A 13,391-nucleotide genomic window follows, 5' to 3' on the forward strand; every position below is an offset into this window, starting at 1 on the left:
AGTTCGGAAAAGGTCAAAAGGAGACACCACATGTCTGACCACCTCCCAGAATCCTTCTCTCTGGCATCCATCTTGGCTGAACAAGGTGTGCATCACCAGGAAGGACTCTGAGTCAGACAATTGGCTAAAGACAACTGGAAAACTAATCCTATCACCATAAAACTGGGCTGCAACCAGAGCTGTTGTCCTGGGTTCCCTTACCCTACTGCTCTCCACCCAGGCGCCCTTTCCCAATAAAATCTCTTGCTTTGTCAGCACATGAGTCTCCTCGGACAATTCATTTCCGAGTGTTAGACAAGAGCCCAGTTTCGGGCCCTGGAAGGGGTTCCCTTCCTGCAACAGTACTGATAAAGAAAGAAAAACCATCTCTAAAATTATGAATGTCAAATATTTGGTACAAAGTGAGCATGCTAACCAACATTTATGTTTCACTGAAGGAAAGTATAACTTCAAATTAATAATAAGTGTCTTGGCCAGGAACTAAGAATCAGATGATGCCAAATTCCCCCCTTGGATAGCAGAAAAGGATTCAGTCTTTTGGACCTCTAGCAGAAATGTGTTTTCTATAAAGTTCAGAGGAGGTAATGGAAGCTATGAACGTTTTTGGATGAGATATTTAAACATAATATTCAGTTAACCTGAACAGAATTCAAATACTAAAATCTATTCAAATAGCATGCTTTGTGACAGTTTCTAAGGGTTTCCTCCTTTTGGATCTCTACAAGGCAATTAGTTTGTGCATAAGCTCAACTATAACTCCTCTTAGAAACAATGGTGAAATCACAGGAATAGGGGCAGAATGAAGGCATATGAAAATTAATTTGGAATTTTTTTTAGCAATTTCACCCTGATATCAGAAAGTAGGTTATTGTCTTGGATGTTACACTTCTTTTACATCTTTGTTTATATCCTGCAAGCAAATTAGAACTTGCTAAAAGTAATTTTGTAAGAAAATAAAATAAATAAGGACCCACAAAATAATAAGGACTTCACCCCCACCCATCAGAAGCAATCATGTTTTAGCATATTATGTTCTCTTCCAATTTTTTCTATTCATTTTACATTGTTGAAATCTCATTGTATAAATAAATGCATATCCTATACATATTTTAGTTAAATTTTACTACTTATTATTTAACTACAGTCATTAAGAAATCCTTGTACCCATTAACTTTATAAATGAATTATTTTGCATTACAAGGGTATATCTAATTTATTTGAATCCTCTACCATTGAACATATTCACATTTTTCACAATTATAAAAATATTGCAGGGAATGTTTTTACATATTTTCAATTTTCTTCTTAAGATAAAATATGAAGCTTATGAAAAGTTTTAAATCTCACAGAAAATACTTTTAAATTGTTTCAGAATATTTTATGAAGCTTGAGTCTCACCACATATCAACAGATGTAATTATTCACCATGTCTATGCTAGGTTTGAAGAGTACTACCTGTGAAAGTGTTTGATAATTTTGTAAGTTAAAATGAATCTCATTATTTTAATTCTGCATGATTCTGTGTAGCATGTATACATACAGACCAAACAAAAAGAAACCAGATGGAGCAAAAGGCAAATATTCTCCCATTGTCAGCCTGAAATAAGTCACAGGCATGTATTTCAAAAGACTTTTTTAAGGAGACATGGTGTCACGAGGAAAAAATTCCTCAGAAGTCAAGAGACGTAGAGTAGCACAGTGTTTACTTACCTATTTGTACTCTCAAGATTGGTTCAGTAGAATGACCTGAATTGAAAGAAGTCTTCTGGAGACTTCAAACTATCTAATCACAACACAAATAATATTTCATATGTCCTTACTTGCTTCTTTCAGGGATCAAGTTTCATAAAAATGTACAAACTTCAGGTTCTTATAGATATCATATTAATAATTTACATAAGGTGCTAAAGAATTCTAAGGAATTTTCTTTCCTGTGTTCATCTTCTTTTGTTCTTTATTTTGTTACTATTATTATTTTTGCCAAGCTCTTCAAGATATTGTTTACCTATCTTATAATTATCTATATAGAGGATTTTGAAACTATTTCTCAAACAGGTTGTTCAGTTGCCCAGTCATGTCCAGCTGTTTGCACCTCCATGGACTGCAGCACCCCAGGCCTCTCTGTCCCTCACCATCTCCCAAGGTTTGCCCAAGTTCATGTCCATTGCATCGGTAATGCCATCTAGCCACCTCATCCTCTGATAGCCTCTTCTCCTTCTACCCTCAATCTTTCCCAGCACCAGTGACTTTTCCAATGAGTCGATTTTCCCATCAGATGACCAAAATACTGGAGCTTCAGCTTCAGCATTGATCCTTTCAGTGAGTATTCAGGGTCAATTTCCCTTAAGACTGACTGGATTGATTTCCCTTGAGATTGACCCAAATGGGAATGGGAGTCAATTTAGTTATCTAATTCTAATATTGTCACTGTAAAATTCCTCAGTAGTTGCCAGTGCTTAATCAATTTCTGCTTTGTGGGCAATGACTTGTGGGTGCTACTTCCAAAGCCTGAGGAATTTCAGATGACTAAAAAGGCAAGACTCTCGAGGCTTGTCATGTGACCCGAGGCTGGCAGCCCTCTCACAGATCTGGCCTCTTCCATGCTACCAGGTCTGATAAATTTCTTCACAGTTTTGAATCGCCCTCTTACTGTTCATGCAAATTCATCATCTAGAGGCTCTTTTCCTTGGCATCTTGTTACCCTGAACCTTTTAAAACCTTTTTTAGCAGTTGAAGAAGCATACTGAGCTTCAATGCCAGTTCACGCATAATAGAAACATTTGGATTTCATTGTGAGAGATCAGGAAGAAAAGTGATACATTCTGCATATAACACAAAACACACAATATGGGGAAATAGGTCTATTCAATTGTTTACTTTCCTGTAGTCTTGCCTATAGGAAAGACTGAAACATCTTTGAACTAAGAAAGTCTTTCATTACCATTTATCCTTTGGCACTGAGGACAGAGTTAAGAAACTATCTGGTTGATCTGCACCTGAGGAAAGATTCCTGATAACTGCTACACAGAGAACGCCGAATCTGTATACATAAGAATGCTACACTCTTACTTCTGTCACAAAAATAAGAGTTCCATCTACCTATATTAAATAAGTGAGACTGATTTTGGGAATAGTAAGTAAAATTAGAAAACAACTTTCTTTCCCTCCTTCCAGTCTAGTCCAGCTAGAAATGATATAAAGCATCAGGGAACCTGGAAGCTTACATTAGGCAAGGAAATTAGAAGGTAAGATTAATGGCCAAAATTAACTAAACTTGGGGAAAAAAAGCATTTCTTCTGCAGAAAGAATTACATTTATTACTCTCTGGTTTTGCAAAAAAAACAGGCTCATCTTAATATATTCTGAGATAGAATGAAATAAAACCTGAAAATACCTGAAGGGCATCCTAATATTCAGTCTCTCTGCATACTTGCACAGTGTGTCCCATGGAATGTGAATTTTAATAAACATGATATCCGGGTTGGCAACAGCTGGCTGTAAAGGGCAACAGAACAGGTGCCAATTAGAATCAGAGCTGATAATATCATGTCACAATTTGACCTGACAGGGAAGAACACTGTCCCCTTTATATATACAGGAATCATTATCACTGATTTTAAAGGAATTTATATGAATAAAATTTCTTAACACAGAATTATCTTAATAAAAATGTAATAATGCCATTGTATGCAAGAAATAATCACCCATGTGAGTTAGCGCGCTTTCTTCCTTGACCATTATTAAGATCCAGAGCCATCAAGCAGAATAATCATGAGCCAATTAGGACTCTGAAGTTATTCTGGTTGTAAACTTTCTCATGATCCTTTCTTTCCTGGTCAAGATGGGTAGACAACACTGACATTTATACCAGTTATTCATTCATTTATTCTTCTAGGATATTTTATTGAGCAATTACTATTATACTTGTGAGAGCCTATGAAAATTCTGGGGATAAACAGAGTATAAGACCTACAAGTCCATGCCCTTGCAGAGCTGTCAATTTTGCATACTTACTTGAATCTTAAAAGGTTAGTATAATGTTTCCTGCAAGAGATCATAATAATTTGTGTCTTTGATCTAGACAAGAAGGTTTTTAAGCAAAATAAAGTGGGCATTGGGATTATCTAAGGAGCTTTTAACAAACTTGAGTACTCTGGTCAATTTCTTTAATCCTAAGTGCCTACTTGGAAGAAATGACACAGTATGGAAGAAAAAACACAGGGTTTAGAATCACGAAGAGGTAAGTACAAATTCCATTTCCATCATTTATTAACTCTAGGATCTTGGGGAAATTACCTAATTTCTCTGATCCTCAGTTTTCTCGCTTGGGAAATAGAGAGAATGGTCTTACCTCATAGAGTTGTGATGCGTCTTATGAGAGACTAGACTATAAGGAGCTCAAGTACAAGAAGTTTACCAAAATGTTCATTCCCAGTGAGAGCATGCTTCTAGAATCACACCATGGCCAAAGTAATGGCTATTTTTAAAGCTTCACTAGAATAATTCTTTTTTTTATTTTCTTTTTCTCAGTAAATAGCTCCTTGATTCATCTTTGATGGAGCAGTGCCTTGGTTTTTAGGCCTTCTATAATAGGTTTTGAATTATACAAGTAAAAAGCCAGTAACAACGTATTATTGGGGAAAACTCTGATGTTGAGGACTTGAATCAAGTCATTGAAAAGTTAAATTTTCTTTGAAATAAAACAGTATAAATTGTAATAAAACTGTATTTCTACAGACTATAGTTTCTTTGGGAAATTTATCTTTCCTCTTTATGTATTCAAAGTACCTTATGCTTTTATGTCATTGCTCAGTTCCTGGGGAGGTGTGGGTTACTTTCCAGCAGTTACTCAAAGACAGAGAAAATTGGACCCTCAGGATTAAAGAAAACATATTTAGTGCTCATTTCATCCCAGAATCTGGAAGTGAGACTTCTATGAAAACCAATCCAGACTTAGAAAAAATCAGTCTCCACCAGAATGACACATTCTACAGGTGGGATGATTTAAGATAACAACCAATCCCTTGAGAAGTGCACTGATGTTATGTCATTACATTTTCTCCAATGGTTTCTCAGAAGTTTGAGGGTGGGGATCTCTTTTGAGGAATAAGCAGATGTCGGGACAAAAAAAAAAAAATCATTTCTCAGGAGCTAAGCCTTATTCTGGTGTGAATGGAGATCACACTCTCCCACAGAGCATCACAGTTCTTAAAACCTAGGCATGTTGGCTGCCAGAATATATAAGCAGCATGAAGAAGGAATGACTATTACATGCATGGGTGTTGGGAGAGATCTGGGAAGGCTTAACCTCCACCACAGGAGAGCTTAGTTTTCATACTATCAGTTGGTTCCTAGCTTGTTTTTCTTCACAGCATGTGCAGCTAGAACTGGTCGCTCCCCACTTCTTCCACAGCTACTGCTCTGGGCTATCACCACCATCTCTGGTCTAGAGTCTTACAGTGTTTTCTAATAGAGTTTTGTTCATATTCTTGCCGCCAATGGTCTATTCATAGCACAATGGCCAGAGTTATTCTTTAAAATATAACTCAGATCATATACTTTCTCAGAACCTCATTTGAATTAGAGTGAAAACCAAAGTTTTTCCAATGACCTACACAGCCGTTTACAACCTCACCCTCCATATCTTGTTAAATCTTTCTCCTACTAATCTCCCTCTCATTCACTCTACTTCCATCATTTGGTCACTTGCTATTACGTGCCTGCTTCACTCCATCATCCTTACCTCACTCCATTTTTTTCCTATAGTGTTTATTATCTTCTAATGAATGAGACTATTTATGTAAGTGCTGTGAGAGGAGGGGTATTTGCTTTGTTCATTTATGTCTACTGAGCACCTTGTTCTACACCAGGCACACAGTAGTCATTCACTAAGCATTCATTGAATGGATGAATGAATGAATGAGTTCACTTACTTTGAGTACACATTCTTTGTAACTTGTACCTAAGCGAGAGACAATGAAGATAAGAAAGCAAATAAGCCAGAATTATTTTGGAAGAGGTACTATGTCAGGTTCAAATTAGCATCATGAATAGCTGGCTTAGCACTGATAATTAATTCAGTCTGGTCAACTCTTAAGATGTGAAAAAAATCTAATACACCCAAATAAAGTAGATGCTTCAGAAGTATATTACTGCATTAATTCTACCACCAGTGAAACATCAAGCTAAGGGCACATACAGCTAGAACATTTTTAATTTTGTATGTCTAAAATATATTAATATGTATATACATATATATATGTATTTTTTCTAAGCAGCATGGATTGTCTTATAACTTCTTCAACTTAATTTCTCTTTTGTTATACCTCTACTTAAAAAAAAAATAGTTTTATTTCCTTGCAGCAGGGGGTTGATGAAGGGATGGTGTTGGCAGAAAGCAAAATTACTTTCTCCCTTGGAATCAGAAGCTCCCAATCTGGCACTATTCTGTTTAGCTCTGATGCAGGCAGGCTTTTCCAGGGGAACAAAACACCCACAGCCTTCACACTTCACATTATTATTTAATTATTCCATCCAAAATTTTCAGGAGGTAGAAGATTCATTCTTGAGAAAAAAAAGGAAATTTTAAAAATATGTTTTTACAATGTCACTCTGCAAGTTGGTGGCAGGGAGCTGAAAAAAATATAGAATATGGTAGCTTGCTATACTAAGTATAAGATAAAGGTAAAATGCTGATATAATCTGGAAATACACTTGGATAATAAAGAACATATCTTGACAGAGATCATCTACCTATTTATCTGCACAATCTTCAAACATGAATCATTATCTGTTGCTGATGTGATCATCTAGAAACTATCCACATCAACATGCAATTTAATGAGGATTTGAGATATACTCTGTGCCAGGCTCAGTGCTTAACTCTGTTGAATATAAATTTTAAAAATGGGAACTTGTTTCCTAGGGAATACTCCCATTTTTTCTGCTAAAAATCCAATACTTGCTGACATTTTCACAATTTCATTTTCCTTTTCCATCTGTGACAAGACCTAAATATTTTCAATTTAATACTTACTAAAATTAAGCTTCAAATAAAGCACACATACTATAATACTAGAAATTTTAAGAAGAAATAAAAGTTCATGATAATGCAAAACACTGGATTTGATAGTTCATATAGGTATACCTATTTAGATGCCATTTAGTCATCAGTTAACATAAGGTTTAAACCAAAAACATATCTATGTTCTATATTATAATCATAGCATTGTTTCTTTCTACGCCTACTTGCTTAAAAAGGCAATACATAGGATATTGAAATTTTTAATAATGTGGTTGGCAGAATTCTAAGAAATCCCCTTAGATCTTCATGCCTTGTCTTCATCTTGAACAATCTACAGGACCTGTGAATATGATGGCATATTCAGTCTCATGATTAAGTTCTTTATATGGCACATTTGCTTTTAAAACAGAGAGATTATTCTCCATGGCAGATGATTCCCTGAAAGGGACTCTTCTTGGCAAAAGAGATTCAAAACAGCAGAGGTACACAAAGGAGAGTCTCTGCTGCTGGTTTTGAACATGGGTGGGGAGCATGCAGCAAGGAATCAGAATGGCCTCTAGGAACTGAGAGAGGTACCTGGCTTATGGCTAGCAGGGAGATGTGGATTTCAGTCCTACAACCACAAGGAACTGAATTCTATCACAACCACATAAGCTTGAAAGAATACCCTAAGTTCCAGGTGTGAATGCAAGCCTATTAAACACACTGATTTAAGTCTTGCAAGAAACAGAGCCAAGTGTTCACCATACACAAACTCCTGATTTGCAGAACTGTGGGCTAACAAATGGGTTTTATTTTAAGCTGCTGAATATGTGGTGATGTCTTAAGCAGCAATAGAAAATTAATAAAAATAGTACTGAACAATTTCTTGATTAGAAATTTTAAGACTTTTTATATATAAAAATAACATGCTTATTTCATATATAAAGTTAGCATGTTTATTACATAAATATGTTTTGTTCACTTAAACTGTTTTTTGTTGATTTTACACATTAACATTATGATAATTAATCTAGTCCTAATTAATTCAACCATTTAAAAAACCAATGTTAATACTCTTAGAATTAAGAATATAAGTAAACATATCTTTGACAACCAAAATAAATGATTGCAGAAAATTAACTTTAAAATACAATTAAGGAATCTTAATTTTCCCTGATATTACACTTGATATTCTAACTGTATACTGGATCTCACCCTTAATTTTCACCTAAAGGCCTTTCAATTTTTTTTACTCATCTGTCTTCTGTCTCCTCAGTCTTTCTCTTCTATTTCTTTCTTTCCCTGCCTCTCTCCATTCACCCTTCCTTCCTCCTCATTATTTAAACATCACATACAAGAAAAAAAGAAAACAGAAAGAAAGAAAAACTTCATGAGACCTCATTTCCATCTTGGGCTACCACTCTTCATCCTTCCATTCTCAGATGAACAAACAGATGACGTTTGCCACAGCCTCTATTTTTCCATTATCCAGTCACTCTTCAACTCGTCCCATTCTATCTCCTCAGAGAAAAGATTCTCACTGATTTTACCAAAGATCTCCATATTCTCCAATTAACTGGGCCTCTTTCTTGTCTCACTCAACTTCTGAGCAGTATTTAACCCTGGCAACCACTCTTCGCTGTGACTCCTCATCTCTTCTACTTCCACCTACATCCAACACCTTCAACCATTTATCCCCCCACCCCCCACCCCTACTTTTTATAGGCTCACTTTTAGGCTCTTTTTTTTTATGGTTCTTTCCAATGATCTCATACTAAAACACAGCTTATATTACCATCTATGTTCTAAAGATTAAAGCATTCACTTTCAGTTTAGACTCCTCATTTGAGCTCTAGACACAAATTTCAAACATGCTTACTAAAATATTAAAATCTAGATATTAACGGTTTGGCAGACTCATTTCTTTCAACATTTTGGTTTTCTTTTCATAGAGTTTTGTACTTTATACAGGATCATTCCTTCTTTAATTTAAAAAAAATGTAAAAACAGCTATGCCCTTTGCAAAATATTTAAATTTACAGAAATGTATAGAGTAAAAAAGGAAAATATTTTAAAATATAACTATACATATGCATTTCTTTTCCATGTGGGAGAAAATTGCTATATGTTTTTAAAAGCCATATGTTATACCTTTTATATTAAAATGTAAAATATCATATCTCTTCCAGCACATTGTATCATATAGCTAATATTATTAAAGCACCTACCTCCTTTTCTAACATTAAGCCTTCCGCTCTGAGGTTCTTTTCAAATGTGTTTCTTTTGTCATATTGTATATTTGACTTTCTATAAACCAAGATGTAATCAATCCGCTTTTTGCCATCTTTGAATAGAAGTCCACTGGATGCTATGTAATTCATGTCATTCTGCAAATAAAGCAATGGTTGTTAATAGTGTAGGTTGGCTAAGCACACACATTCAGCTTTCAGACCCTTTTGTTCAAATATTTGCAATCCAATGTAAAAATGTATTTTTTACATCCAATTATGAAACGTGAAAAGATAATTTTTAAAGTTTTCATTTTTTAATATAAATTTATTTTAATTGGAGGTTAATTACTTTACAATGTTGTATTGGTTTTGCCATACATCAACATGAATCCGCCACAGGTGTACACGTGTTCCCCATGCTGAACTCCCCTCCTTCATTCCTCCCCACCTTATAGTAGGAAACAAGCTACCAGTGATGTTCTAGGATTTGAAATTAGTCTGGCACCAGAACGTGGATTCTCTGATGTTAGCATCTAAAGGTATATGTTTTATTCAATAAAACCCTATAAAAATAATAACAGCCAATATACATTGAACATTTGCTCAAAATCAGGCCCAGACATAGATGTTTTACATGTTTTATCTTACTCAAAACTCAAATTTGCCTGCCAAAAATAAAGACAACAAAGCTTAAACAACGTAAGTACTGAGAACTGAAATTAACATAATTTCCTCCATGAAATAATACTCAGATGAGGCATTATTTCCCTAAACCTATGTTCAACAACACCAAACAATAATTTCTGAACTGCTTGTTCCAAGAAATACTTCCCCCCAGAGTATAAGACTATGATCTGATGACAATCACCTACTTACTAAGACTAATCATGTGCTTATTAAGACTTCTTTAAGGTACTCACCTTGCTCTGTCCACCTATCCCAGCTGTTTTTCACAGAGGCTGCCCAATTTTCAACCAACTGCCTGCCTTGCAAGATTTACCTTAATATCTACCAGCCCAGGTCCTAGAACCCTCTGAAAACTCTTTCCCAACTTCATCTTTGTAAAACTGCTAAGACTACCCAGATGATATCCTTACTTGCTGTAACTTTAATAAAAATTAATTTCAGCAATCACCTGATTTTTGTAATGGCCTGTTTTGGGGAGCTGGCACTTTGTCAGTAAACAGCTCAATATTACTTTAATTCAATTTTTATTCCTATTCCATGTTTTTAGCTATTAGATGCATTATCCTTCTTTTTCCATGTTTCCTGTCAAGCTATTTGATTATCTGTACCAAATCTCTGTCCCGTTTTTCCCATACAGGCATTCTTGAGCTTAAAAAATGTCATGTAAGAATTAAAGATTTTAAAATTTAAAAAAAATAAAAAATTAAAAAAAAAATGTCCTAACATTCTGAGAGTTAACTGATAATTTCAAAAAAAGGGATCTCAGACTTCTTTGGAGGAGCCTTCTTAGGACATATATGCAGCTTAAGGTTTAAAAAAGTGAGGACCAGAGTAACCTAGTGGCCAACAAGTCAGCCAAGTGAAGCAACAAAAACTGATATCTGAGCGATTGTAATCCTACAGGAACAGGTCAGGTGGCTCAGGAGCTGTCTTCTTGGAGAAAATAGGTTCAAGTGTGTGAATTCAGGGGTACTAGAGACTCCAGTATTCTTGCCTGGAGAATCCCAGGGACAGAGGAGCCTGGTGGGCTGCTGTCTATGGGGTCGCAGAGTCGGACACAACTGAAATGACTTAGCAGCAGCAGAGACTTCCAGGCTCAAGGACAAGAAGACTTTACACATTCTTTTCTCCAATGAATAAAAAGGTCTTGAGAGTCCCAGGATTACTTTATTGGATACTACAAGGTGACTAAGTAACAACTCAGGCAGAGTCACCACTGCCTTGTAGTTGCACAACGTGTGCTGCCTTTAGTCGCTGTCATGTCCGACTCTTTGCAACCCCATGGGTTGTAGCCCGCCAGGCTCCTCTGTCCGTGAAGATTCTCTAGACAAGAATATTGGAGTGGGTTGCCATGCTCACCTCCAGGGGATCTTCCCAGCATAGGGATCAAACCCAGGTCTCCTGCATTGCAGGTGGATTCTTAACCATCTGAGCCACAAGGGAAGCCCATAATAATGATGATAATAATGGCTATCACTAACTGACCTCTTACCATGGTGCCAGACAATGTGCCAAGTGATTTATTCTCATAATTCTTTAAGGTAGATATTGACATGAGTACATAGAAGCCAAAAAGGTTAAGTAACATCCCAGATGTCACGGAAAAGGAAATTGTGAAACTAGAACTCTTATAGTGGTCTTGACAACTATATTGAAAAAGACAAGCATATGTAGATACACATTACTAGGTCCGGGGGTTGGCAGTAATAGAAGGCTAACCCTTCAAAAGGCCTATGATTTATAGTTCCTATAGGGTAGAGATACTGAGGATTAGTAGCTGGAGAAGACATAATTAACTTCAGACTTTAGAATTATTTTGCCTCCACCACTCCAGAGATTTTACTTGGATATCTAATGGACATATCAAAGCTGACTGTCCAAAATGGAATTCCTTATTTTATCTAAGAAAATATTCCCCCAAACCCTTGTTATTTTGATTGGCTGCAAACCTATTCTTTAAATTGCTCAGATCAAAAATCTCGAGTCTTTGTTTCCTCTATTTTCACCCATCTAACACGCAAATCGTTGGAACATTCTTCAAAATATATTTAGAATCTGATCACTTTCTAACATCCTCAACACTACTCTGTTCTAAGATATGTCATCTATTGACGACATTATCACAATAGTCTGACTCATCTCCTAGCTTCTACCTTTGCTTCTCTAAAATCTATTCTCAGCATGACAGTTAAGACACTTGAGTGATCCTCCACATTATAAATTACATTATGTAACTCCTCTCTTTGAGACCCTTCGGCTGTTTTCCACGATACTCCACTCTTGATTCTCCTTTCCTTACCCTATTTTTCTTAACGATTGTTAAATTCCAACATGTTCAGTTCAGTTCAGTCGCTCAGTCATGTCCGACCCTTTGCAACCCCATGGACTGCAGCACATCGGGCTTCCCTGTCCATCACCAACACACAGAGCTTGCTCAAACTCATGTCCATTGAGTCAGTGATACCATCCAACCATCTCATCTTCTGTTGTCCCCTTTTCCTCCTGCCTTCAATCTTTCCCAGGGTCTGAACTCCAATGAGTCAGTTCTTCGTGTCAGGTGGCCAAAGTATGGTAGCTTCAGCTTCATCATCAGTCCTTCCAATGAATAATCAAGACTGATTTCCTTTAGTATTTCAAACATCTAACTCAGAACCAGACACACAGTACGCACCAATAGATCTTTATGGGAAGAAGGAAGAAAGGATAGAAGAAAAGAAGGGAATGGAAAGAATGGAATAACCCATGTAATGTGTATCCAGACAGGAATTAGCTCAAAAATAAAATGCCATTAAAAGCTCATGTAATCATTTCTCATCCTCTTTCCTCCAACATTAACACAAATCAAATTAGAATAAGATGATTGATCACAAAATTATAGCAGAACTGCAAAATCTCTGGCTTGCACTTTGTTTTATACATAAGACCCACTGCCTCCAGGCATCCCCATGATAATATAAACAAAGTTAAAATAAGGTTATATAAAATTTTTCCTCTGCATTTTATTTTGCCTAAAGTATACATTCTCTTAATGCTAGTCTAGTATTAAGTATCACCCGATCTTAAATTAATAATAACATACTTAGCCCAGGTGAAGGTAAAATCTTTCAATGAGATGATCTAGAAATCAAATGATTGGTTGGTAGGAAAATAATGAGACAGTAGGATAGCTTTTAAAATATTTTATGTGCTTTACCAACTTTAAGAAAGTGGAACTCTGATAGTTATTACTCATTACTCTAAGATTAAGCAAAATAAATGTTAAACTCTTCCAGAAAATCAACTGCCTTACAATTTGAAAATTAAAAAAAAACTACATCTTTTACATTTTTATAATAATTGACCTTAGGTAATATTAATAGTTCTTGTATCTTTGTAAACATGTTACAATCAAACTCTATTAACTAGGATTCTAGCTTAGTATCTAACTATTCTATGATATAAATTATGAATAAAAAGTTTGACCAATT

At 35.7% G+C, this 13,391-nt stretch overlaps 1 protein-coding gene across 2 annotated transcripts in view; it reads right to left on the reverse strand.

Annotated features, from left to right (window-relative positions):
- The window catches only part of ANO3 (anoctamin 3), a 292,092-nt gene that overhangs the window by 129,357 nt on the left and 149,344 nt on the right, over positions 1–13,391 (reverse strand). For both annotated transcript variants that reach the window (XM_005690016.3, XM_013969793.2), the window contains 2 exons: positions 9,235–9,393; positions 3,395–3,495 (listed from right to left, as the gene is read on the reverse strand). In XM_005690016.3, coding sequence (XP_005690073.1) covers positions 3,395–3,495; positions 9,235–9,393 — 260 coding nt within the window. The remainder of the gene's footprint in view (positions 1–3,394; positions 3,496–9,234; positions 9,394–13,391) is intronic.

This window comes from Capra hircus, chromosome 15 (assembly GCF_001704415.2).
Source record: "Capra hircus breed San Clemente chromosome 15, ASM170441v1, whole genome shotgun sequence".
Lineage (NCBI taxonomy): Eukaryota > Metazoa > Chordata > Mammalia > Artiodactyla > Bovidae > Capra > Capra hircus.